A 27,467-nucleotide genomic window follows, 5' to 3' on the forward strand; every position below is an offset into this window, starting at 1 on the left:
TTCAAGCCAAATAAAATGTTAAACTTGACTTCTGGAAAAAATCTTACATAATGAGGCATTTTTCGGCGAATTTTTAAGTCGCTTTAAATTTATGTTCTAAAGCTGAAACTTTTTGTGTCGAGTTTTCCATGCTTTTTTAACTTTTAACAAATTAATTAGCCTTATACTGTCGAAAGTGTTTTCTGCACTGCGGCCGAAAATTTCGTCAAAACCGAAAAAGTCAAAATTGTGCGATTTTTGAGCGGCAATTAAAAAAAATCAACATCCTCGATTTTCTTTAAATTTTACTCGATGGGCCCTTGATGACCGTTAATTATAAATCTGCAAAAACATGTTGCATTATTTTGTTTTAAAACAATAAAATAAACGTGTAACCAGGCCGTGATCACATTAATTACAGCTGGGGCGTTTCTGTCTTAACGACTAGTGGTACACGAGCGACGCATGCCACAGTATCCGTACTTGGTCATATTAATGCCCAGGCGTCATGAAGCACCATAAAAATAGCACGTAAACTTTGTTTCATTGCTGATATGGCTGCTTTGCCAATGAAAACTGAACGTTGCGGCGCGTATACGATCCTTATTAGGGTGTTATACTTGGCTGGTTAGACGTTCATTGTGCTACCTTTTCAAATTAGTCATATAATATCAGTACTTGGCTGAAAAATAATTTGATTTGTCGTTCTAGGCACGGTTAGGACTAAGGGGTGTTACAGGAGCTTTTGGCCCGACCGATGGAGGGTGTGGCCTGGACGGAAGGTTAAGCCGTCGGTATATTACGGCATCGTTACGTATGGCGTAACTGGACTCCAAGCCGGAGCATAATCGAAGACGGCGGCGCCGGAGGAAAACAAGTATTTCTTGAGGCAGACTTGCCAAAAAATAAGTAATGCCCCCCCCCCCCCCCCCCCCCATGGCAAAAAAGGAGGCCGAAGGTTACACCCGCACGCGACGCGCAAAGGCGATCGCATCTCTCCGACTCTTGGCGGCGATACGCGACACCGACGGCGTCCCTGCGCGGTGTAACGTAACCGGCTGGGCTTGTGGCGATGGGAAAGAAACACCCAAGTCATACCTCGTGCGTTGGCACAACAGCCCCTCCCCACGGAAGAACAAACAAAGAGAACGGAAGAGGGACGGGGGGGGGGGCAAGGATTTCTGGAGAGTTCTGCCGGTGCTAGCAGACTGTACGAATGTCCGAAACATGTTTGATGCATGGCTCTGTAGATATGTCCGCTCCAGAGTACATTGAGGATTTTCCGCCTCTAGTCCAAAACAGCAATTTGCGACAATCAAACTCATGATAAGGCGCATGCATGCTTAGCCTTGTCAAAAAGTTAGGGCACACCTCGAGGACAACGCATCAATCTACTCTCGCCTCACTTATGTTAGCGATGGAGCGGCCGCTTATTTTAAGGGCGGGTACCAATTTCACGAGTTGCAGTGCAGTGAGCTACATACGACGAAGTGGATCTTTTCGGCAGCAGGGCAAAGCAAGAATGCATGCGACGGGGAAAGAGGACTTGTAAAACATCAAGCCACCCTGCAAAATTTGCAGGCGCCTGTCACCGACGCCATAAAAGGTGCGAGTGGGTTTGAACGGGCACTGAAATGAAAATGAAAAACGTCTTTTTGCTCTACGTGGATGGTGAGCTTGAGGCATTTCGAGAGCGGAAAAAACTGGAGTAGAAGGACGCCAAGAGGGTGCCTAGAATCCAGTCGCTTCACATGTGGAAATATGTAAGATCAGATTAGGAGAATTTCTTGCACGTGGCACGCAGCGCGGACTCTGAGTGGAAGAAGCCTTGAGTCTGAACGTGTTCTAGTAGGTTACTTATTTCACCAAATGTGCCTGCGCCCGGATATATTAGAGACTCCTCTCGTCAAATTTCCCGGAGACTGACCCCCCAGGCGTACACGATTGTTTTCAAATTCCTATGTCCTTCAATATAAACAAGACCCCGCGGGACAAACGGTTCGAAGGCTTTCCTGCAGCTGGTTTGACATATCGCGCTTCCAACCACGCTCTTTTCGTCTCGTACGAAATGCGACCTGTGTGAACACGAAGTCTGCTCTGGACTTGGAGCCGTGAGATTCGATCTACGAAAAAGCGGATCGAGCTCGGGAAAAGCGACGGTGGATGGCCAGGTGTGTGCTGGGGAAGCCTTCGAAAGAAGTGTGTGTGTGTGTGTGTGTGTGTGTGTGTGTGTGCGTGTGTGCGTGTGTGCGCGTGTGCGTGCGCGTGTGTGTGTGTGTGTGTGTGTGTGTTTGTGTGTGTGTGTGTGTGTGTGTTTGTGTGTGTGAGAGTATTTGGTTGGCTTCATCGAGCTGCCCACTAGTACACCGTGGAAACCACCGGTACCACCCCCTTCGGACAATGCAAGGGAAGATGCCGTCACTCCCGGACAATGACAGATTAGACACTCCCTCCACCCGCTGGCTCCTCAGTATTGCAATCTGGTTGGTAGTAATTCAGGATTTTAGGAGTTCAGCTTTCAATTGTTTAGTAATTGTTTTCCTTCTGTGTATTTGCTAGGTAAATTTGTATTTTTCCACCCACGCACCGGCTGGGTAAAGTGCTAATACTATTTATTGCCACGTTTCGAGACTTGTGAACCCCATTATATTATTTATCTTTCTAAATAAATGATCGCTTTAATTAAACTCCCGTAGTTTAAAACCTTCCCAGGCAGCACACAACGTCGGGCCAACATTGGAATTCAATTGGCAAACGATGGACCAAGGTTGGGCCATTGCAGCCATTGTAGTGCCAATGTTGGGGATTCACTGGTTTATGCTGGCCAACATTAGCCTGCCTTAGCCAATGGGTTACCAACGTTGGTAATCGATTGGCTTAGGCTGGCCAACATTGGCCTGCCTTAGCCAATGGCTTACCAACGTTGGTAGTCCATTGGCTTAAGCTGGCCAACATTGGCCTGCCTTAGCCAATGGGTTACCAACGTTGGTAATCGATTGGCTTAGGCTGGCCAACAATGGCCTGTCTTAGCCAATGGCTTACCAACGTTGGCTTAAGCTGGCCAACATTGGCCTGCCTTAGCCAATGGGTTACCAAGGTTGGTAATCGATTGGCTTAGGCTGGCCAACATTGGCCTGTCTTAGCCAATGGGTGAGCAACACTGGTAGTCGATTGGCTTAGGCTGGCCAACATTGGCCTGTCTTCGCCAATTGATTACGAACATTGGTAATCAATTGGCTTAGACTGGCCAACATTGGTCTATGTTAGCCAATGAGTTGCCATCATTGGTAATCGATTGGGTAAGACAGGCCAATGTTGGCTAGCTTAAGGCAATCAATTACCGGCATTGGTAATCGATTGACTTAGGCTGGGCAACGTTGACCTGCCTTAGCCAGTGGCTTACCAATGTTGTATATAATTGGCTTCGTTCTTTTAATCTGCTGATCGCGCACGCTGAGAACAATCTCTAGCTATGCCTCCGGGGGGAACGATTCTTCTGTTTTCACACGCAGAGCAAGTTAGCAACTGAATGAGAACGCTCTATGCATTGCGAGCTGTAGCAAGTTTGAACGTCCGCACAGAAAAAAACCGTGTTCGGTGACAGGTTAAAAATAAACGCTGGGGAGGAGGTCGACTCCTCCTGATCTTTCGATCTACAAATATGGAAAGAGATGGGAGGAGCTTCTACCACCTGTCACCGACTATAACTAACACGCGTCTTCCCAAAACTGATAGTTATGCTTAGTAAACTCCACACGAAATACAAAATGCACGCTTCCTTCGATTTGTGTATATGTTTATACGGCAAAAAGCATAGTGCCTCTTCTCTTATGCCCATTTAGCGACGCAGCCGGGAAACCTTTCCAAAGAGGGGGGGGGGAGGCAGGGTTCAACCCCGAAATTTCCACCCGCCTCCCCAACCTAGGACACGGGTGTATTGTCAGCTGTATGTGATCTTGAAAATCTCAAGGCAACCCGCTTTGCTGAGCCGCAAAACGCGGCCTATAATTCAGACTGAACCGGACAAAATTAAAAAAATAAATAAAAAGCACAAATAATTTTAGCAAAAAAATAAAACCTTAAACAAATATCCAGCGACTGGTACATGTCTTCACGAATAAAAAATTGCGTTGAATTAACATCTCGAACGCCCTATGTTTGAGGTAGGAGGTGACATAAAGCTGATGCGCATTTCAATCTGCAAAGAAAGGTTATCACGCAACATATAACAGCTTTATATGTTGCGTGATATGTTGCGTGATATGTTGCGTGAGCCTTATGCCTGCTTGCCCAAAAATGACTTCAAAGTGCGTACAAAATACGGCAACTGCAGTACTGACTACGGTAGTGACAACGCCCTCAGAAATATAAGCTGTAATAGAGCCAACGGGTTACCGAAGTTGGCAATCGATTGGTTTAAGCTGGCCACCAATTGCCTGTCTTAGCCAGTGGCCTACCAACGTTGGTAATTGATTGGCTTAGTCTAATGTGATGAGCGATCCCGCGACCAGCCGAAGAGGACGAGAAAGAAGACGAGGTGGGGGCACGCGAGGAGCGCGAGAGGGGATTCGGACGGTTGACAAAAGACGGTGCAGACGCGACCAGGCCGGACCTCCGTCGGCGTGACCAGACGTCAAGAAGCCCGACCCACAACCCACTTCTCACGCAGTCCGGGCGCCAACCTTCCGGAGGTAGACAAGACTGCATGCGTGGCGCAGTTGAACACCCGCTGCCACTCCCTAACACAGACGTTCTGGGCCTGACTCAAGCCTTTGGCCAACGCCCAACTGCCTCGTCGCTACGTCCTTCAGCCCAGACCTTGGCGGACACCTGGTCATAGGCTGCCACCGGCGTACGCGGCCTGATTCAAGCCTTCTGCCATCGGTCAACTGCCTCGTCACTACGTCCGGACCTCGGCCCTGACGTCGTAGACCCCTGATCATCGGCTACCACGGGTGCTACGCCGCAAGGACTGAAAAGTCGTGAGCGAGGGACTTTTTAGGGGACACTCAAACCTTAACATTTGTTGAAGTGCTGCTTGGGACTGTGCTTTACTAAGACCAATGTGGGTATAAAAGCGTTGATCTTTGACCTTTGGATCTTTTCGTAGATGCCATCAGTGCGAAGCTAACAATTGAAGAATCGGCAGCTTAAAAACGGTGCTGAAGTGGCTGCCAGGGTCTTGCGACACGGGAGGCTGCAGGAAGTGGCGTTCGGAAGCCGTAATGGCTCCCCAGCCCCAGGACTTGCCCCAGGACCTTCCCCAAGACCAGGCATAGGCTCCCCGCTGAGCTTCCTCCCTAGCCCCTTTCAATAAAAGTTCCGAAAAAAGTATTAATTGATCTTGAATTAGTCATTTGCTCTCCAGATAAAATAGCGCACAGAAAAAACATAGGAGGACCTTGCCATTTGTGCCCAGAATGTTTTTCTTGCAGTGGGCTGTTAATAAGAAACAGGCCAGGGGTTCTTAAAACCCAATGTTAAAATAACCAGTATTAAAACACATGGCCATCATGCATAGCCAGCATTAAAGATATGGCATTAACACTGGGACATGCCAATGAATCAGCTTGACTGCCGATAACGGCCTATTCAATGATTGAACTTGTATACCAATGATGGCATAGCCATTGAATTAGTGTGAAAGCCAAAATTGGCATAGCCAATGACATAGTGTGGATGCCAACGATGGCTGAAATATTGGTTTAGCGATGGCCTAAAAAGGTGTCAATGATGGCTGGATCATTGGTTGAACGATGGCCCAACGTTGGCGCCAATGGCGGCTGGAAAGTTGGTTGAACGATGGCCCAACGTTGGTGCCAATGATGGCTGGAACATTGGTTGAACGGTGGCCCAACGTTGGTGCCAATGGCTGGGCCAACATTGGAAGAAGTTGCGCTCGGATAGAATACCAATGTTGGACCAACCTCCGGAGCCAGCGTTTGCCATTGTTGGCCCAATGTAGGTCCAACATTGGTGTGCTGCCTGGGTTGTGTTACGTCCTCTTTATTGGCAAGGCCTCACCGTGTTGTAGGCCGGGCGTCTCGCCAGCAGATCTTTCTTCCTTTTCTGTTTATAGTGAACCACGAACCTGTGCGCGTGTGACGGCTTACGGCACTTAATGGCGGCGCTGGCAGATTCTCACAAAGAACGTTCTAATTACAAAGAAACACCTGCAGGTTTTTGCACTCTATGACTTTCTCGGAATTTTATAAAAAATATTTTCCCAGATCAATAACCCTCTTGCCCCCCTCAACCCAGTCACAGATCATGACTTTTCTGATCGCGGATGAGACGTCGCAGGAGATCCTGTTGGAGCGACTAGAGTAGCGCCCGAGCGCACACTTGGCTGTTGCCTCCGACATTGAACCGCTTACGCTACCTATATCTCCCCTAACTCAATCTTGATTTCCACTCATTCGCTATTGTTTTCAGAGACACTGTTTTCGTTCCGCCCTAGCCATGCGCGCCATCGGTCGGGGCAGAAGTTTCCGCAATGTCGCTCGTTTAAGTGATGCCTAGAGAAATGAATTAAACAATTTTGACAGCAAGCTTTCGAGCGGTGCCTATAAATACGAATCAAATTATTTTGTCAGTCAGGTACTAATAATAAAGTACTAACTTTAAATGGTAGCACAATGAACATCTAACCAGCCAAGTATGATAACACCTTAATAGTGATCGTATACGCGCCGCAACGTTCAGTTTTCATTGGCAATAGCAGCCATATCAGCAATGAAACCAAGTTTACGTGCTATTTTTATGGTGCTCCATGACGCCTGGGCATTAATATGACCAAGTACGAATACTGTGGCATGCGTCGCTCGTGTACCACAAGTCGTTAAGACAGAAACGCCCCAGCTGTAATTGATGCGACCACGACCTGGTTACACGTTTATTTTATTGTTTTAAAACAAAATAATGCAACATGTCTTTGCATATTTCTAATTACCGGTCATCAAGGGCCCATGGGGTAAAAATTAAAGAAAACCGAGAATGAATATTTTTTTTAATTGCCGCTCCAAAATCGCAAAATTTTGACTTTTTCCGTTTTAACGAAAGTTTCGCGCGCAATGCAGAAAACACTTTCAACTGTATAAGGCTAATTAATTTTTTAAAAGTTCACAAAGCATGGAACACTCGACACAAAAAGTTTCAGCTTTAGAACATAGATTTAAAGGGACATAAAAATTCGCCGAAAAAGGCCTCATTATGTAAAATTTCTTCCTGAAGCCAAGTTTGACATTTTATTTGGCTTGAAATATATGCTCAAATAAGTTAACTTTAACTAATTCTAATAGAAAAGTTTGCTTGAATTAAACGTAAAAATTTTTACGATGTAGAAAGTTGTATTCTTTATTCCTCCGGCCTTCAAAGTTGCGTCATCGCGCAGTTTGGAAAATCGTTTTTCAACCTCCTTTCGAATGCGATTTTTTTCACGAATACTATGAAGTATCTTGCAAAACTAAGGTCTGTCCCGTTGTGTGGACAGGTTTCGCTACTTCATATAAAAATTTTATTGAAAACAAAAAATAGGCATGACACCACCATGACCGTCCTTATCTGAACACACCCTGTTACGCCGCCATCGACGCCTGCGACGCTAGCCCTTGACTATTTTGTTTCGGGCACATGTTCGCCACATTAAACGTTCATTTTAAATTTTATTAAACAAGCTTTTTTTTTTTATTCGTGACATTATGCGTAGAGGTTTCGGCGTGTAGAACATTCGGACCTCGAACGAGCAAGAGGGTTCTCGAATTTACATGAAAATTCACCTGAAAGAATAAATAAATGACGGGTAACTCCAAGGAATCGAACCCTGGTTTTCCGCACGAAACTCAAGCGCGGTAACCGCTCCGCCACGCACGCGCCCGCTCGCCAACGCGCGTGGCAATATCTTTAAAGTGTTCTCCCCGAACACCCAATACGAAATTCTTTCACGAGGCTACCGACTAAATCTCTCGACTTGATTACGAAATTGTTTGAGCTTTTGTGGAAAGAAGGCTTTGCTACAGAAGCTCTCGGACATAATCTTGTAATCCCTTTCTTCACAGGCTTGGACTATGTAGAATTGTTACTGACGAAATAACTTATAGTTAGGGTTATATAAACCCAATGTACGAGTCCATATCCTTGCTCAGGGTGGATGTTCAGATCTAAATAAGGCAAACACTTCTCTGCGCGACCTAGGACGTAAAGGGAAGGGCCGTTCACGAATCTGTGGGGATATTAGAATAGTGTGACACCAAAGTATTAGGACGATATTATTGACGGTGGTAGGGCGCAGCCAGAAAACTTTCGAAACATTTAATTCATGGCGAATTCCACTTGTCGTTTTGGAGCGCACTGGGATGGACTTTTCTGGAGCGAGCCTATTTCACTGGGCGATCGGGATCAAGACGGACGTATTAGACTGGTCGTTTTAGATTACCTACAGCTCCAGATCTCGCTTTGGATCCAAGAAAAGTCGCTTCGACGATTTCGGCGGATCCAACCGGGAGCCAGTCGGACAAGCCCTCGGCGCACACACGTGACTTCCTTTCACGCGGGGCATCTCGCCTGATCTGGCCCATCTCGAATGGCCACTTGCTTACCCCTTGGCTCGACAGCCGGTTCGTTTTCCATGAATGAGAAGAGAAGGTTTTGCCGCGCTGCGGGCATTCCGGCAATCTTTGCGAGGAGCTCCTGAGCCATTCCTGCCGCTCGTGCGTCGAACACGTGTTAGCCCCGCAATTACGAAAACGTCTTCGAAGCGACCCCGACGGCCGCGGAAACGGGATTCCCGGACTGGTGAATGACGGGAAGGCATCCGCCGATCCCGGAGCAGTGGTCATGTTCCACAGGGGATCCGTAAGGGGCGCGACCCCGGTCGGATCCTGTGCTCCATTCCGGATCTGGTCAACTGATTCCGGCGCGCTCCAAAACGCCCACTGGAATTCACCATCAGTCTTTTGCACTTTCGCACTCACATGTGGCAAGGTAAATTTTGTGTTTTTTTAAAGAGGGTAAAATAAATAGAAAAGGAGGACCCTGTTATTAAAAAAAATTATTCCTTCTGGATAAGGTTATCCACCGTGGCGGGTTTCAAGTAAAGAATGTACAGTAATAATTAGATGATAATCACCACAAATACACTAATTACATTTGAAATATTCGCCTCAGCTAATAGAACGCCTGTAATTAATGCTGCCAGGCATCAACATATGCAATCACAGTTATTAAAGTTAGGATACCCAGACTCTACTCCGTACTATTTATTCTCCAGCGAAATTTTGGAATTTAGTCTCCGCCCGAAAATGCCTTTTCGAGAAGACAACAGAGTACGGCGCGCCTTTACTATAGGGCAGGTGGCTCTAATCGGCTTGCAATAACTCGCTACCTCTGTACGCTGCGGAGGATAACGTTGCTTCCGGGTGGCCCATTGCGTTATTTTGCGTGTAATTTTGGTGCATTTTCTGTTCATGGCTTAAATTTGATAAAGGCTTAAGCGGAACAAATGTATTTGTGTGAATTCTATAAACTGCTAGAGAATATTCTCATGACAGAAACATATTAATCAGTGGAATGTGCTCTCTTACGGCATTATTTCATGAATTAATTATGAATTTGAGGTAATTATAGCGCTAATAGTCACTTTACACTCATGACCGGACATCCGCCGTGGTCGATACCAATATTCTGCAGGAATAGTGCCTCTCTATTTCCAGCGCCCTTTTTATCCTTTTTTTTTTCTCGTAGAAAAAAAAAATGGGAGAAAGAAAAACAACTAAAGAGAAGCTGAAGTGGTCATAAATTTGCGGAAAACAAAAGAGCACATTTCAGTGTAGTTAACTAGGCCCTGCAGCCAATAAAAATATGACATTCGTTTGCTCGTTTTATTTGCGGATTCACGCTACGTAGACGCTACGTAGACTTTCACGCTACGTAGACGTTAACTCAATGGGTCTATAATTAAATAAAAGCTTAGCATCTTAACTCTTTTATTGTAGTTATCTTGTTGAGCCTCTAGTCATACGGAACTGTGCTAGACAAAAGTGATTGTCACGAAAACAGATGTGGCAAACCATTCTACATCTCTGTTTAAAAGAAATTATGAGTTTTGTCGGCACCTAAGAATTTCGGTGTAAGTCGAGATATATGGCCACAATGCCTTAAACTGACCACTGCAGGTCGTCAGTCGCATGAATCTCAGCAGGTAATTCAACCTCTATTGAGTGTCCACCAGCAATTGTAAAACATGCTCTAAAACCTCGTTGCGGTCACTGGGAATAGCATGTGCATTATCTATGATACTCAGTTTTGTAATTATCTGTCAAACGTTATTGCTGGAGTTAAGTACCTCCACAACATTTGGGGCAATTCATGTTGACATTTTTCTAATGTAACTTGTTAGAAATTGTATTTTGAGACCTTTAACAGCAATCTTAGTTCGGTGTTGAAAACCGAAATATTCAGCAACGTCGTACTGGGTGTTTGATGATACCTTGACCAGCATCAGCCCACAGTCCGCGCATTAGTGAAGAAATATTCTCGCTATCTAAGGATCGTGGATCCTTTCTTTACTTTGTTTTGGGCACAAGTTCGCCCCATTAAACGTTTAGTTTCTTCAGTTATTCACCGCCTCATCATTTGTCATTCGTGACAATTTCGTGGAGGTGCTGGCTATTGTATTCTACGCCTGTAAAGCGTAGCGGCGTGATTACGTTGGCGTCGCCGTAATCGCGCCGCTAAATTTTACTGGAAATTGAATGGGTGTCAAGGTCATCTGACGTCAATTTTCCCGTTAAATCTAGCGGAGAACTGAATTTTTTCACAGGTGACGGGACGCGGTTATGTGAATTTATTTCCCCCGCTACATTTTGCAGGGAAACTGAATTAGTGTTGAGGCCACATGGCGTCAAATTTCCAGCTAAATTTAGCGGGAAAAACTGTGGGAGGAGGGGAGGGTATGAAGGAGGAAGATGGGAGGGTACGGAAGAGGGAGGGGAGGGTACGTAAGAGGAGGAAGGGAAGGGAACGGAGGAGGTGGGGAGGGTATGTAGGAGGAGGAGGGGAGGGTACAAAGAAGGAGCAGGGGAGGGTAGAGAAGAGGAGGAGGAGGAAGGTACGAAGAGGGAAGTGCACACGGAAGAGGAGGAGGGTGCAGAACCAGTGCCTGAGGAGAGTGGTCTATATTCGGAAGTGTATAAATATTTCTTTCTCAAGTCGTTTAGCACGGTATATCGCAAAATCGAAATACCTCAAGAGCTGCGCTCTAATTTCGCATTACGAGATTTGTAAACATCTTTCAATTTTTGTGTGATAATTACGCTTACTGCATACGCGTGGGTGACTCAAATTCTGGAGGCAAAACGAGTCAAATTTTTTATATGGACGAATCAAATGTTTGTTGCAGGGGAATTTTTACCTCGAAGAAAGGCAAATTCGGAGGGTGCCGATATCTTTTTTGTCTCAAGTTATGGAACGCAAAAACGGCAGCGGCGGAAGGAACGTTTTTCCCAACTGTCGATGGCCATATGTTTAACTCACACTCGTCCCTTTGTGGTTGCTTTTATGTTATTTTCAATTTAATCAATTACTCCGGGGACACAATCAGCAGGTCGCAATGTAATTAAATATTTTAAGCCCGCTTATGTCTTTTTTTTTTTTTATACAGAAGTCGCCAAACTCATGACCCAGGTCGATTTTTGATGAATTTGAGGGGTTGCTATCTGGAACTTCCTTAAGTTATATTTATAATTTTAATGTCCATGGATAGCTCTTAGGTGCTCTTTATAAATATATTAGAATGATTTAGTTGTATACATTATCTCTTGCAGTATCATTACATGAAAATCTTAAAACCGGTGGAAGTATTAAAGGGATACCTCAACGAAATATGAAATATTCCCGTCGTGTTCAAAAATAGGCTGAATATGATCCACAATATCAGTAAATGACAATCGCACGTTTGTATTTTGAGCCTGGTGGCTGCATTTTTTGTTATAAACGGCCCATTCCGGCAAGCGCTTGGAGAAGGCCCAGCCGAGACCACGTGACATCCAACGCAATCGTGACGTAGGTCGTCTCGGGACGAGCAAAGCTACGGCGAGGCTGACGTCGAGAGGATGGCCCAGTCGTTCCAGCCACCGAAGCGGCTGCTTTTGTACGAATTTTGATTAACGGGTTAATTTTCTTTAATCTTGTAGGGGCACGATAGCGACTTCTGCGACACACAAAAGGCATTCTCGGGAAGAGGGGAGTTCCTCCTTCCCCTCTTCTCTCGTCGTGGCCGGAGGCAAGACAACCTCCGTCACTAGCTGTCAAGGTTCCTAGACGGGCATTACAAGCGAGGCGTTAGCGCCATTCACCAAGTGCTCTTTGCTAATCGTTTAATTCGTTTTAAAATTCCTTTTCGTGACTTTTTTAACAAGATATTGGTATGTTCGATGTGATGCTGCTCCTTTGAACACACAGAGACCAAAAAAATGAGCGCCGAAATTTCATTGTAGTATCCCCTTAAATTAAAAAAAAAAAATATTTATCTTTTATGTTTTTGCTGCGTTTTTATAGCGAAGATCGTTTTCCTCGTGAACGGAGCAAGGAAGAGAGTTAATAGGCGCGCTGTTCGACACTCCAGCAAAGCATGATCGCGTTGAATTTGCTCGCGTACGTCGGCTGGTGCTCGCGTCGGTGCACATTGATACTGAAGGAAAACATCGAGCGCCGATTTGCGTCTGACCTCTCACGTATATACGTATGAACTTAATAGATGTTTCTAAATTAGAATGGAACAAACGTGTGGCTGCGGAAAGATATCGTGACTTGCGGAAAATACGTAACTCGGTTTCACACTTTGCATATATTGACGGCTTAGCTCAGTTTGAGATGTTTAGCCGGCCAACGGCTCCGCGTCCTGCTCGTCAGCTTGCTTTTGTTTGTAATTTATTCTTACTCCAATGCTGTTTATGGCAAGGCTTCCGTGATTTTTTGTGTGCGTGACCAAAAACTCTACGCTTGCACAGCTGCACGCGCCGCACGCGCACGCCTTCCCGGTATAAAGATTCGAAGCAAATCACGAAAATAATGCCTTCACGAACGCGCGTGCAACATGCTATTTGTTTTAGGCTTTTGCTTTAGAACAGTTATTGCTGCAGACGCCGGCACGTCCGACGCATGGAACACCAATACCTGCATTCTCCTTAATGCTCGTGTAATTTAATAATTGGTCTATTCAGTAGATTAGTTATCAATAGGCACCATTTTTGAGATCCGTAGACTTTCAGCAACGTTACTAGAACTCTCAGGAAACTCACTATTGAAGCCTAGGCCGCTGGTGTCCACCGATACCGAGGTAAATGCGATAAAAGCGCCACATTTAATCTTTTTTTTTTTGGTACTGTGGTCACTTTCAGCTTTCTGAAAGCATGTTGCTGCTTAAAAACAAACAGAACGAACACTTTTTCTAACATTTATCCAAGATTAGCACAAAATAACAGGCGCGTGTTGTTTTCTCAAATATTTAGTTTACAATTTTTTGCGGCACAATTAATATTGATTTTATAGAACCATGTCTCATCGGTGATTTCCGGTAGCACGTCCCGACCTGGGCGAGTCCTATTTTCGGAAGTAATTCGCGGCGCGTCCGCTTGGGAGGCGGGGGTTGGCCTCCCTGAAACCCCTTCTACCGTACATGTTTCGGCGCCAAAATAGCCCATTAAAGCCAAATTAGAATAGTCATATCGGACCCTATCGAATGCGATGCTCCCGAACCAATGCAAGCAAACGTGAAGTTCCTCGAGTGGCCGCTGCGGCGGCTTTGCGATCGCCATTAGCTCGGCGGCGTTGCGATCGCCATTAGCTCAGTTCTCGAATACGGATCGGTGCCACGTTTTCAAAGCAGTTTTCCAACTCAGTGGTTCTAGTACCGTTGACTCTTATGTATATATTTAACGTTTCTCAAAGATTTGCGGCTCTGCGAACCACGTCAGCCATGTCTAAGCTCGCACCGCCCACTCTTTGACGTCGTTTTAAGCGCGCCTAGTTTCCTTTCCTTCCGCTCTCTCGGGGTGGCGGTCCTGTCACGTGTGTCTACTTTCCGCCGCGTGGCCGTCCCGTCGCGCGTGCCTCGTTTTTTAATAAATAAAACCTTGAGACAAGTAATCAAAAGGGACATACACACCACCGTCTCTTCTTGAGACGATGGTTTGTATATCTCTTTAGTTTCCTTGTCTCATGTTTTTATTTATTAATTATGATCGCACACCAACTCGCCTGCGTTTTGACTCTTATTTCAGTGTCTAATTTTCTCCGGCTCCTCGGGGCGGGAATGCGTCGTGTGATAAACAGCTTCACTGGTCATCTACCTTCACAGAGTAGAATGGCTCACGGTCTTTTCTCTTGTTTTTATCATGTGTGTTTTAGCATTGCACATGTGTCGTGCTATCTGGGCAGCGCAAGCATCTCGTGCTCGCGCCCAATGTACTTTTGTAAGAAACAATTAAATCTCTCTCCATCAGCCGAACGTCCCAGATCCGTTTTCTCTTCACCCGCTCGTAGGGGGAAAGCGTTCCGGAATAGAGGCCAACGTATGACTGTCGCTGGAAAAGTCCGGCCTAACAATACCTTGGACACGCTCTTGTCATCTGACCTGAAGTCTGCAAATTCACAGAGTCCGCACACTTTGATCCTCTTCGACGGGATCGTCCTCGCCGGGACGCCGTACCGAGGAACGAAACCAATCACTTTCCCTATTCGGTGTGCGTCGGAGGATCACCAATTATTTCACGTTACTGCAGAATCCAGAATGTAAGGCAATATGGCCATACCGGTGAAGCGAAATCCGCGCGGAAGAACAACCGCTGTGATTTCCGCAGCCGCTCACACAGCAAAGCCCTATCACAGCAATAGGCGACGCCAGACACTTTTGTTTCGCCACCCAGCCGCCCTGAATGCCCTCTGCGTCTGCTCGTGATCGCACGGAGCAAAAACAAATGTGCGATGTAACGTGAAAAAAAAAAATTGATTTTGCTGACACGTGACCCGTGTCACTCGAACACTCGGTGGGCGTTTACAAAATCTTGTTGATGTTTACGTTCTCCTTGTTTACGTGCTCTTTTTTTTTTCTTACTAGGCTTCAAACGAATTACGTGATGCCCTTTCCATGTCTTCTAACCTTCTTGTATTATCCTACTACGCTTCTATCTTCTCGGACCTTGGACCAGCATGGCAGCTGGGGATCTGTTTGGGACCGAAGGTTGTCGTGGCGTGCAATGTGTCGCGAATGTAAGACAAGCGGACGATTTGGGCACAGGTTATGTTGTTGTTGTTGTTTTTTTTTTTCACTTATTATTGTGTGTGCGGAGGCCTGAATTGAGGTGGATGCCACGGCGAGCTTGGGAGGGACGACAGCAACTAGGGCGTTGGAAGGCGGAATAAAATTAGAACCGAGGCGTCTTAGTTGCAGTGTTTTGTTGTATTCGTCGAACTTTGTCGCAGTGCCTGCACGGTAAATAAAAGGCCTTGTGTATTATGTGCCTTTATCTACGTGTCACCTCAAATTCAATTTTTTTTTCTATATAAAACAGTTGGGTATTTCACTTACACCGCCTCGGTCTCGTTCCTGTCGCTTCAGAGTAAATCCACCACTATGAAGTTGACCAAAAGATTTACCGATATATTTTAAAAACTCCAAAGACGCAAATGCTCGACAAGGTGCCTGATTTTCTATCGAAATACGAACACGCATTCCATTATACTGGGGTTTAATAGAGGTCATACAAAAGAATAATAACATTTATGAACTATGATTCTTCTTCAAAAAAATATTTTCTTCGAAAACCCCCCAAAAATAATTTGTTTTAAAAACATTACTTTTAAACTTGCAACTTTCTCAATTTTCGGCATTATTCAGTTAGGATATTGCAGGAGATGATGCACACAACTGAACGATATAAATATATTTATAAAGCTCCTTCGGGGTTTCCAGGCATATGAAAATTATAAGTATAACTTAAGAAGTTCGCAGATATCAACCTTTCAATGTACACTCAAAATAGACATAGAAGGTAAGTTTGACGGCTTTAATAAAACAATAGAACACCTAAAATATAATAAATTAATCATATTAAAACACTTTCAGTGTCCGCATAAGCCATGAAAGTAGACGTGAGTGTAACATTCTACCCTCGACAGTCGGGAAAAAAGCTAATTTCCATCGCGGGCGTTTTTGTGCTCCATAATTGGAGACCCAAAAGTTAATCCAACCAGCGGTTTTCACTTTTCTTCTAGGTATAACTTTTAGCGCAACATATATGTTTTTTACAAAAACTTGAAATCTGACTCTTTCTTCTTGCACGATTCGAGATGAAATCACGCATGTATTGATTGCTAGGTAACTCCGAATACTGAAATAATTGCATTGCTGCCTCTTACAGATAAGGCCTTTATTCCAGGGACGTCAGGATGTAGCTTCTTGCATAAATCTGTCATGTCCAGTCCTACGCCCGGAAGTTGGCCAGGTGCTTGGAAGGCTTTCTTCGACTTCACTTCGAAACATCCTTCACTGTGATGTCTGAAAATATTCGAACGTTTATGAGCATTAATTGTAAAAATCAGCATACGCAAACTACATAATGCTTATGGGTGGTCTAACGATTCATAGTAAAATTATGTTAATCTTATTGAAAAAATTCGAAAACAAAATGTGCCGCGTATATTGAAATCAGCTTCGTTTCTATTTGCCAGTGTTTCTAAGCCAGGGAGACACGAAACAGGTAATTTTTCTCCCAAATGTTTCCGTAACATGAAGGTTTCTTTAAACATACTCTGTTGCCACTCGTGGGTGTTCGCACGATTGTTTACTATAAAAAGTAGTGCGCGTGCAGGCGAGCTAGTGAAAATTGATTACAATGAAAAACTCGAGAGTGTGCTGCTCAAAAATTAGGTAACTTTCTAGTCTAAGGAAAATACAACATATGAGTAGGACTCTGCATGTACATAGGCGTCTATGACGACCCGTCGCCGGATGCAACCATGTGATCGCTTGATAAGGACATGTGATTGTCTACTCAAGCTTGTTGCGCGTATGTAGAAGTCGTAAGAGGTTACGCTTCCGTCGTTCAGCCAGTGAGGCTGAACGACGAGCATTGGGCTGCAAATCGAGAGGTCTTCGATTTGGTTCGTATAGTTAGATGGTTACATTTTTATTTTTAATTGATTAGTTATCGGTACACTTACAAATGCTTATGTTAGTGATGTATATTGTGATGGCAAAAGTATGGCAGCTTTTTTATGACTTGCTACGTATACACTGCTTGTGAAATGAGCTCGTTTTTTAGAGCGCAGCTCTTAGGCGCCCGTTTCCAGCTTGAGCGGCGCCGCCGTCGCCGTCGGCGTAACTGCGCGGCGCATTATGGGTAAATTTCCCCGCTAAATCTAGCGGAACAATTTCCCTGCTAAATTTAACAGAAAAATTTCCCACTAGATCTAGTGGAAAATTCGCCTGCTAAATCTAGCGGAAAAATTTCCCCGCTAAATCTAGCGGGAAAGTTTCACCGCTAAATCTAGCGGGAAAATTTCGGTCACGTGACCTGGGGAGTCACGTGACACCCCGAGGTCACGTGACCTCAGAGGGCGGGCACGTGACTTCCCCCACGTGACCCCACCAAGGTCACGTGCCCTTGGGGGGTCACGTGACCCCCCGCCTAAGAACACGTGGCCCCCAGTACCCTTCCCTCCTCCTCCTCAAGAGCTGAGCTCAAATTCGGTGTTACAGGGAGTTGTAAACGGCTTTCACTTTTTTTATTTTCTATGCTAATGTAATAAAGGATATCTGGCGCGCCAAAATAGATGCTTGAGGAACAACTTGGACCAACTGAAAATTTTGTGACTCGTTTTTGGCCTACGAAAGTCGCCTGTACCAAAATCTTGGCTACACGGCTCCTTCTTCCGCAGTAAGCATCTATCAGATTGCGGGCACCTCGGCCGGGAATTAAACCAGCCACCTGGAGTACCCAAGATCGGCGCTTTGTTTCGGAGCCATCGAGGTGGCAAAGCATTTGAAATAGCTCCAGGGGACATAGATATTTGTTACATGCATTTATATTGACCGTCCGGATTGTTGTTTTTCTGTTAAGCCAATACCCAGCCTCGTTCGCGTATAAACGTAATGAAATCCTTCGCCCCTTTGCGTAAAACGATTGTAACGTTTTACTGTCTAGCATTTATTGATGTGGTATACCCAAACCAACTGCTTCGTGGGGATTTCTTTGACCTCCCTTCCCCGATGGCTGTGAGAAAGGGCGCGGGTCGGAACGCTCGACCTCCTTCGCTATGAGCTCCGACTGGTTCGTGGGATCTCTCACTCTTTTCCGGATGGGAATGACTGCTGACACGAGAGGAGGTTTCGTCTTTTCTTTTACCGCTCTCGGGAGGGGGACTCGTCCGGCGACATCAAAAGGGGAAGCATTTCGGTGACCTCCCCGATACTTATAAGTTATTTGATCTCTCGCTTTCCGGAACATCGTGCCGGGCAAGTGAGGACCTTGTCTTACCTTGCCGGCGCGGGGGGAGTTCCGCATGGAGAAATAGTTCAGTGCATTTAAGAGTGTCCATTAAACGCTCTGGAACTCTGCCCTTACTCTGATACCTGTGTCTTTTCTTCCGCAAATGAGGACGAGATCAGACCGTGGCGCCCCGATCGGCTAACTTTAGAACTACGCGGATGGGGACAACAAATAACAATCACTCAGACGTCACCTAACCGAACGCCGAGTCAGCGTTCGGCTGGAGTTGGTGTTCTCCGGTCGCCCGGGGGGAGGCTCTTTTGTTACCCCTCCAGCCTGCATCAACAATGCAGGGTGCGTATGCCCAGCACAAAAGCCGGGTCAAGCTCGCATTCTCTGACGACTGTTTTCGGGAGAGATCTGGCACTAAGAATAAGCGTCAGTTCGTTTATTGTTAATACTTTTACGTTAAGACGTGAACATGCCCACAAAGCCTGTGGGCATGCCCACAGACCATTTCTTTGCTAAACACCAAGGTGTCGAGACAACAAACGAGTCAGAGCACCAGTTCGATCTCCTAGCCAATATTCAAGAGTGAGACAAGGACGTCGATCATCGGCATCGACGGAGAAATTGATCGAAACGACCCACGGTAATCGCGACCTGTTTCCACATTTGCTAGTTCGTGGCTGCATTTTTATCATTCTGGGCGACTGTACGTAATTTTATTTCACTTTCTTAGTTATTTTAGATATTAACCGAAATGTGAGTGGGCCTTGACTAATCAACGTATGTTGGCAATTCACCCAAGCGTATTTTATGCACCCTTGTAGAGACGAAAATATTCCTTATTGGAATTTAAGTAAAAGTTTAATTTGTGCTTTACTTTTACTATGATTTTCAATGTAATTAGTATTGCAAAGTAACATGAGTACTGAATCAACGTAATTCCTTGGAAGCACATTCCTACATTCGTTCCTCAAGTTCCTTCTTTACGAGATGCCTATTTTCTAAACATTTCACATCATGTCAAATATGGTTGGGATACGTAAAGTCAAGAAAGCTTAATTAACTCGCTACCAATTGTTATAAATAGATCTGCATTTTTCGTGCTCTCTTGCTCTAACTGGACTGTGGCCATAAGTGGGCGGGAGATTCTTTTCACCACTTAAGCTATGTCTGTAATTAGAGCGCTGTAGAATGAGAAGTGAGCGCTTAAGTGATATCTTTATCATAGCGCCGTAAAATGACTCGTGTATTTCAAAAACGCAAGTATTATAATCTGCTTCACCTTCACGTGGAAATATTTTTGACCTCAACAGCACGTTTCATCGCGGTTAAGTTACATTTAAGGGGCTGATAACTACAGCCTGTAAAACTAATGTTTTATATGATCTGTGTTTACCAGGGTTATCGGAAGAGTGGAATTCCAGTCCTGCACTAACGACATATACGGAAACCACAGACACTTAAGAACGCTGTACCAACACTATTGTTACTTTCTCTACTAACTGCACATTGATTGTAACCTTTCCACATTGATTGTAACCAATACAGTCAATTTACGGAGCCGACTAAAGCTAATTGCATTTTCTATATACCAGAAACGTGCTCTTTCCCATATGGTATTTAGTATCTCTAAATTCTAAATAGCGACTGAGAAAATGACAACTAAAGACGGTGCAAAAACATTAAAAAACATTTCCAACTCTCAGTGGCATGAAGTCACTGGTAGGCTTGAACTCGTTGTATAGCAACAGAGTATGTTGAGAATAGTTTTTCATACTGCTGAGCAGGTGATGGAGTGAGCTTCCACAGCATTACTTACACAATAATAAATTAATTTTAATCGGGCGGGAACTATTTCTCCCATCTAGACAGGGTACCAATTCCTGCCGTTTATTTCACACGTTCAGAGTTACAAGAAGAGACGTTCAGTTTGAAGAAAAAGGTGAGAATCAAGATTAAAAGTTTAAATGCAAACACTTCGCAAAAAAAAAAAAAGCGTTCTGTCATATCTTTACAGTTACTAGCAGCCAAACCTACTGGTTTGTTAAGCCGATTTTATTTCATATTAAAATAAGAAAACAAATCGTGAACCTGAAGAGATATCAGCATGTACTATAATAACTTGAACAAACTAGAAGGTAAAGTACTAGACTTAGGTGACCTTTGTCTTTGCATTTAACGCTGCCTTTTCTTTTACGATAACTAATATAAAAGGTAGTCAAGATTTGTCTTTTAATAACTACCTTTTCTCAGCTTCGCGCGTCCACAACCGTCTATAGGCTGTTTTCAGATAAGTCTGCCCGATCATGCCCGGTTGTAATCTTGCATTTTAGTAAAATGAACAAATATATATATTTGGTTGATTCAATACCGAGAAAAACAAAAACAAATTTTGTCTTGCGAAAAAAATTAGATTTCATCTCGGAAAAAAAATTAAAACACAGTCAGACCGAAGCGGTTTTTGCGGATTTGGGAAATTTGCCATTTCGGGCACATCCCCCGAAACAACTGCTGCGGCTACGGGTCTAGAGATAATTAATAACAAAGTACGCTTAGAGGAGATTGACTGAAATTAGTTACCGTGGAGTATTGGCGCTCTTAGTTAGCAAAATATAATCGCAAACACGGCACAATACGCAATATTGCGAATGTTTTGTTTTTTCGCGTGTATAATGCTAGGATTTTCAAACGCTGCCAGCGTGTTGCCATATATTTCTTTTTAATCGCTGCGCTAAATATTGGTTTCCTGGTGAACGGTAAGAGAATAACAAACTCTGAAATGGCGCCATTTTACTAAATGCGGATTATTTTAAAAGTCATACAAAAATATGTTTTAACTCTTATATGATATGTATGTACTAACAGAACCTTCAAAAGCATGTCGCCTCAGTTTTCTGACTTTGAAGTTATAAAGTGAGAAATCGGAGCCAATTGAGGTTACCGCAGTACCGCGAATAAGGCGTGTGCATACCTTTAGTTGACGTGTCAATTATTATTACAGGGCGTAAAAATGCACCGGGGTTGTCAGAGGGAAACACATTGACGCACACATACAGACGGTGATTGTTAAAAGGATAATTCTGAGCGCGTTTTAGTAATAGATTCGAAAATAAAAATGAGCATGGGCGAGAGCAATCCAAAGAGGTTATCATGTCGCATACTTCGCAGGCCCTGCTTTTAACGGGCAGTGAGTAACGTGCTACTAAATAGATTCCCTGTGTACGTCACGTAAGAAGTCTGGTGGTTTGCCACGACTTTGCACGCGAGTCAGACCACTGACCCGGCGACACTCTGCAGCGCGCAGAGGCTGTCCACCGACACCCGAGGCCACCGGCTCCGTGCTGGAATAAGCTCCTCCTTTTGCACTGTTCAAATTTGGAATGACGCTGTGCTATACGATTTTAAGCTGTATTCCTACACCCCAGCTTCTGTTCATTTTGCGCTGACTTTTGACATTCTATGTTATACTCCCCGCGTCTAACACAAGATTGAAGTGATGATTGTGTTTAAAATATATCTATACATCGTTTGACATAAGGTCATAGCATAGCCGACGCCACGAGTCTAGAGGGGCAATTAAACAACGCTAGAAGTGCACGCCGTCACGTCACGCCGTTCTTTCCCTTTTTGCACGTCACGCCGTTCTTTCCCTTTTTGTGCGATATCCTTCCCGGCTCAAGTAATCGAGTTCGGCGACTTCGCATCAACTTACGGGTTAAGTATACGCGTCTGTGGTTTAATGTATTCTGGCGTTTGACTGCGCTCTGACCTGAGACTAAATAAAGTATAGATAGAAGGCTACATTTTGCGAAATCTAGACAGAGACAAAAAACAAAATCAAGTGGCGTACACTTTGTAGTAAAGGTTGACATCTGTGCTAGTTTGTAGTGTAACATATTTAAGTATATAGCGGACAAAGTAGAGAGAAGAACAGGACAGAGAAGGCGCTCTTTTCCTGTCCGGTTCTTCTTCTATCTGCGTTGTGCGCTAAATACCTTAAAATGCGTACACATTGTTTTGAATATTTTTGATCCGCTGCCTTAATGTTTGTGATAGTTTTTGCACTTAGATTTTATTTTATTTTTAAGCGAAGGCAGTTTTGAGAACGTAGAAAAACAAATACTCTGAAACCTATCCAAATAAGAGGAACGTTACTTACCGTAGAAGAACCCTCATGTGTTGCAGGGAACAGTGGGAAAAAAAACCTTCATTTTCGGTGAGAAGTGAAGGTGCCATGAGATATCCCGACGTCGCCGAGCATCGTTCCCATGTCACGTTTGGAAAGTCGTAGTCAGGAATGTTCCCATCGTGAGGCATTCCGAGTCTGTGAATGACAAATGCCGCTGAGGACTATGGAGTGTGAACAACACAAAATGCACACTCTCACAAAGAGATGCATCCCGGGAAGAATCAGTGAGTAAATACATTTCCGCATTTCTATCGCACCAAAACATAGAAGTTTTATATATTCAAAGCAGATAGTCATTGCTCTATTCTCATTAAGCTTCAAGACGGCTGTGTTTACGCCGTGGTGCATAGCTAAAATGTTATCTCTGTCACCTTAATTTCCTTTAAACTGTCGTATATATTTATATCTAACACATCGATATCAATCACGCACAATTAAAACAAACCTGTTTCACTTGACATTTCTCTCGTCCTTTTTCTGCGTATTGTCATCGTAGATCACATATCGCTTCCGGCCTGTTCCCTTTTCAGTGTTTGTGCGTTTCCACGTGATTCGCTCGCTTTCCCAAGCTACGAATAGGCGCGTGCTGAGCTGAGGACTTCGCACGCTGTGTTGAGTACTCGTAAATATTGGAATGGTGACAACGTACTAAGCAGGCGGCAGGGTTAAACGTTTCTAAAACCCAAGATGGAGGCCACAAAGAGGGGACAAACACAAGACGTGTATCGGCGGACCCGCAGTTTCCAAACAATCCCGCGCGAGGTGTGCGCAGTGCGCGTGCGCAGAACCCAGACTCGCGTGATGTGGAGCGACTGCACATGCGCCCTCACAATAGCAGTGCCACCGCAGCGCCGTGGTGTCAGCGTCCAGTGTTGGCGTATGGACTATTTTCATGGGAGACGCCCCCAGGCGGTGCTCCAGTCTTTGACGTCCCGAAGAACTTCAGGTTTACAAAAATAATGATCAAAACCCCCCTTAGCACCGCAGCTCGGAATGTCGACAAAACGTTAAACTGCCAGTTCTCAAAAAAAAGAAAACGCCAAAAATTGAAAATGCAGAGGTGTAAGACCCAGTAAAAGTTTTCGAATATTCTTGTACACCAACTTGCGTCCTCCGATATGTTAAATTGTGCACTCGAAGGCCCTGGTTAAATATTCTCGGACTTTGTTGTCCGTGTAGAAGTTATGCGTCCTTGCATTGGGAACGTGAGAGAGGTCGACAGGCTTGCAAAAGACGGAGCAAACGGAAGTCGCTTGGAACGTAAGCGGCAGTTTATGTTTGTCAACAACGAAAATGGTCTGTAGTCATTAACACGATGAGAAGGGTGGCCCCACCACTATTGGCAGATGCATCAACACTCGTCTCAGAGACCACTTTCTCGAAGTAAAATGAGTATCCAGTGACACTCTTCAGCCGATTGTGGACCAGAGCCGCATTTGTTCGAACTCTGAGCCGAAGCTATCGGGAAATACAAGGACAGACCTGAGAAGATAAATAATTTAATTCTGTAGGATGGCCGGTGATTATTTGACGCTTGCCTCGCCTTCTCTATGGTTATACAAGACAGAAATTAACTTTATGTGCCAGGTGTAAAAAAAAAACTTCCATCCCTTCTTATTTTTTTTTTTTATTTCTTCGAATACATGAAGGGAGAAAACGTGGAAAATGGGGACGAAAACACAACTTATTTTACTTAGCAACAGGGTAAAATACAAAAAAAAATAATCACCTCTAAAGATTTAAACGTGCTGGAAGGGGGAAAAAAAGGCAATTAGTGAAGGAAAGCAAAATTTACTATAAATTTGAGAGTTTTGAAAAAAAGCACAATTATCACGATGAGGTATTAGTAATGTGGCCATTTTTGGTTTTAAGAGTTTGACTTCTGTCTCTCAATGATAATAAAGGTGTAGAAATGTTTTTGTTGACATTCCCCATGACTAAATAAAAGAAGTTCTGTTGTTTTTCACCATCCTCTATGTTTTTCTCCTATCATGTATTCGCATCAAAATTCACCGACACGCTCGTTTTCAAGTAATATTTCCAAATCTTTCTTCCGTTCTTATTTCTTTTCATTTTCTTTCGATAACTGAGCAGTTCGCTAACATTCTTCTTTTTCTCTTCTGCCTTAACAGACTCCTATTTCTCCCGGGATTCTTCTTTTTCTGAAGGATTTTTTTCCTTTTCAGAGGAGTTTTGTGGGGCAGGGAAGAGAAGGGCTTACGGCAGCGAGGGTGGCATCATTAAATGTCTGTTGCTTCTTTAAAGGGACACTGACAGGGTATTTATGCTCGCCGAGGTTTTTAGTTCTACGTGACATATGAGAGCTCAACTACCCAGAACAGAATTTGCGGCTCGAAATTCGGTTTCTTTCCGCCCGAAAACCGCCGATCAAGAACTGGCCGGTTCGAGTCTCGCTCACTCTCTTTTTCGCGGTCACGGGCTGTTTTCTAAGGTATCGATGCGACCACCAAAATTAATCAAAGTCGTGGGTCACTGAAGGCACACACTCAATATTAAAAATAGAAAAAAAATATGAAACCCATTTTTTGTGACTTCTAAAAAGCTGTAAATACGTTGATTGAAAAAAAGTTCCACAGACAACCGGAAGCATTCTGTGCGTTCGTCGTTTCGCGTATCGTGGGACTCGCGGGGACGGTGATGGTAGCGGACGACGGGCGTGGAACCTCTATTTCAGAACTGTCGTTCGCGGTACCGGCGAATTCTGTCTACCGTTAAAAGAGAAATTTGGGACTGATCAAAAAAATTGGTATTCATCCTGTACGACACGCCCGGCCACCAAGCCGATTTGCACGAAGACGTCGCCGAGCCGTCGCTCCCTTCTCGTGGCTGAAGACATCGCTCGCGCAAACGTCAAGCACGACGTGTCTACTTCGAGTTGAATATGCACGCGTACGATTTTTTTACTAGGTGCGAATGTCGCCAAAGCGTGGTGCTTCCCAACTTCGACCCGGGAGTGCTTTTGCTAGAGAAAAATCGACAGGAAACTTTCCAACTTACCAGCTGAATTATTACTAAGAGATCCACCAGAAAAGAGATGCCCCAGTAGCTCAGTGCAATAGACGTCCGGTTTACACGCGGTACGACCGGGTTCGATCCCCAGTGAAACTTTTTTTTTTTTTCAAACATTTTTTGATGTTTACATATCTTTTTCTTTTTTTTTTTTTTACAATCATCACTGAAGAAACAAACAAATGTTGTGGACGATACTTCGCTGAATTAAATGGTATGGGATTTCCGTTTTGACACCTAATCACTTTCCACAAAATGCAAGGAACATATAAATGAGGTAGCGTCCGCTTACAGGAATTGCAGCCAACCTTTGGTCCCGATCCCGTTGATCTTTCGGAAACTCTGTCGCACAATGCAACTTTTTTTCGGATGCAGGACATGTGAGCCATCTTCACGCAACGGGTGTATTCTTTTCGGAGCCGATCATGGAAATTCACCAAGGGCACTTACTACTCATCTCCAACTCCTCAATGTACAAAACAACTCATCTTGGACTACAGAACAACGAGCGGAACAAACATAACTGCAAAAGAATCACACGGCGAGCAGTTTCCGCACGCCGCGTCGCACGCCGCATGTCGTGTCGTCTGCTACGGAGAAACGAAAAGAGAAAAAAAAAAAAAAAAGCACGGTCGCGTGTAGCCACGTGCCTTCCGCCACTCACTCTCTTCTCTCCACTTCTCCGACCTCCGTCGGGTTTCGGTTTCGGTTTCGAGCAGTTGCGTCTTTTGGCTTTATTAAAAAAATACGCTACTCTGTTGCAAAATATTAATTGGGTAGTCCTCCGACACCATAATAAAGCGCCTGGCAAAAAATAAAAAAAAAATTTTCGGGGGTGTCAGTGTCCCTTTAAAGAACTCTACTGCTCGTCCTCGTTCCTACATGTTTTATTCTTCAGTGTTTTTTTCAAATCCTCTTTGTCAACCCGCTCTTAGTTAATTTTCGTTTTGACGTTTCGTTTTGATGGTCTTCTATGATGTGCCTTCAGCTGGCTCAGATATGACATTATGTTTTGGATATTATTTTTATTTAACGATATTTTGGTTCAATATATTATAAATGTTATAATTTATATATATATATATATATATATATATATATATATATATATATATATATATATATATATATATATATATATATATATATATATATATAAACTCGGGAAATATTGTATCTACAATAGTTGTATTGCATAAAAATGATTGTCTTGACCTATTTATAATTGCTAAGTCCACAGATATTACTACGTGATTTTTATATTTTTTTCATAGAAGACTGTCTTATAGCAATATCGACTATGAGACTCACCGGTGCATTAAATTCGTTCGGTAGGGCAGTTTCTACATACCGTTTTAATTAACCTAAAGGTGGGTTCTCCAATACTCAATTTCATATAGAAAACAAGTAGAGAAACATTTAATATAAAATACCACTATTATTCTTAGTTAATAATTGTTCTTATGCATCATTCAGAAAACTCTGCTTGTAAAAGTGCTTTACCAGTGAACAGAACTCTAAGATAATATTTGTAAAAAGACTTACAAGTGTCCCATTTCGTGAGCAGCAACAGTTACCATATAGTATGTATGAGCGACATCTTCCACTATACAGGCGCGGGATAGTCCTCGGCAGAGTCCGTCAAGGTGTGCGAAACCTATGCGAAAAGGAGAAAAAGAAAACGCAGGTTTGCTTAAGTTTTTTTGCCATGTCTCCGAGACAAAACATATTTCAGCTATCATCTTAGTGGCGTGTAAGAAGAAATAGAGGGT

At 44.0% G+C, this 27,467-nt stretch overlaps 1 protein-coding gene across 1 annotated transcript in view; it reads right to left on the minus strand.

The window, feature by feature from the left end:
- The window catches only part of LOC115332391 (venom metalloproteinase antarease-like TtrivMP_A), a 143,835-nt gene that overhangs the window by 48,513 nt on the left and 67,855 nt on the right, over positions 1-27,467 (minus strand). The window contains exons 10-12 of the mRNA XM_040218941.1: positions 27,241-27,352; positions 22,636-22,800; positions 16,396-16,534 (exon numbers count right to left, since the gene is read on the minus strand). Coding sequence (XP_040074875.1) covers positions 16,396-16,534; positions 22,636-22,800; positions 27,241-27,352 — 416 coding nt within the window. The remainder of the gene's footprint in view (positions 1-16,395; positions 16,535-22,635; positions 22,801-27,240; positions 27,353-27,467) is intronic.

The sequence above is a fragment of the Ixodes scapularis genome, unplaced genomic scaffold, assembly GCF_016920785.2.
Source record: "Ixodes scapularis isolate PalLabHiFi unplaced genomic scaffold, ASM1692078v2 PGA_scaffold4__175_contigs__length_147842914, whole genome shotgun sequence".
In the NCBI taxonomy this organism is placed as follows: Eukaryota; Metazoa; Arthropoda; class Arachnida; order Ixodida; family Ixodidae; genus Ixodes; species Ixodes scapularis.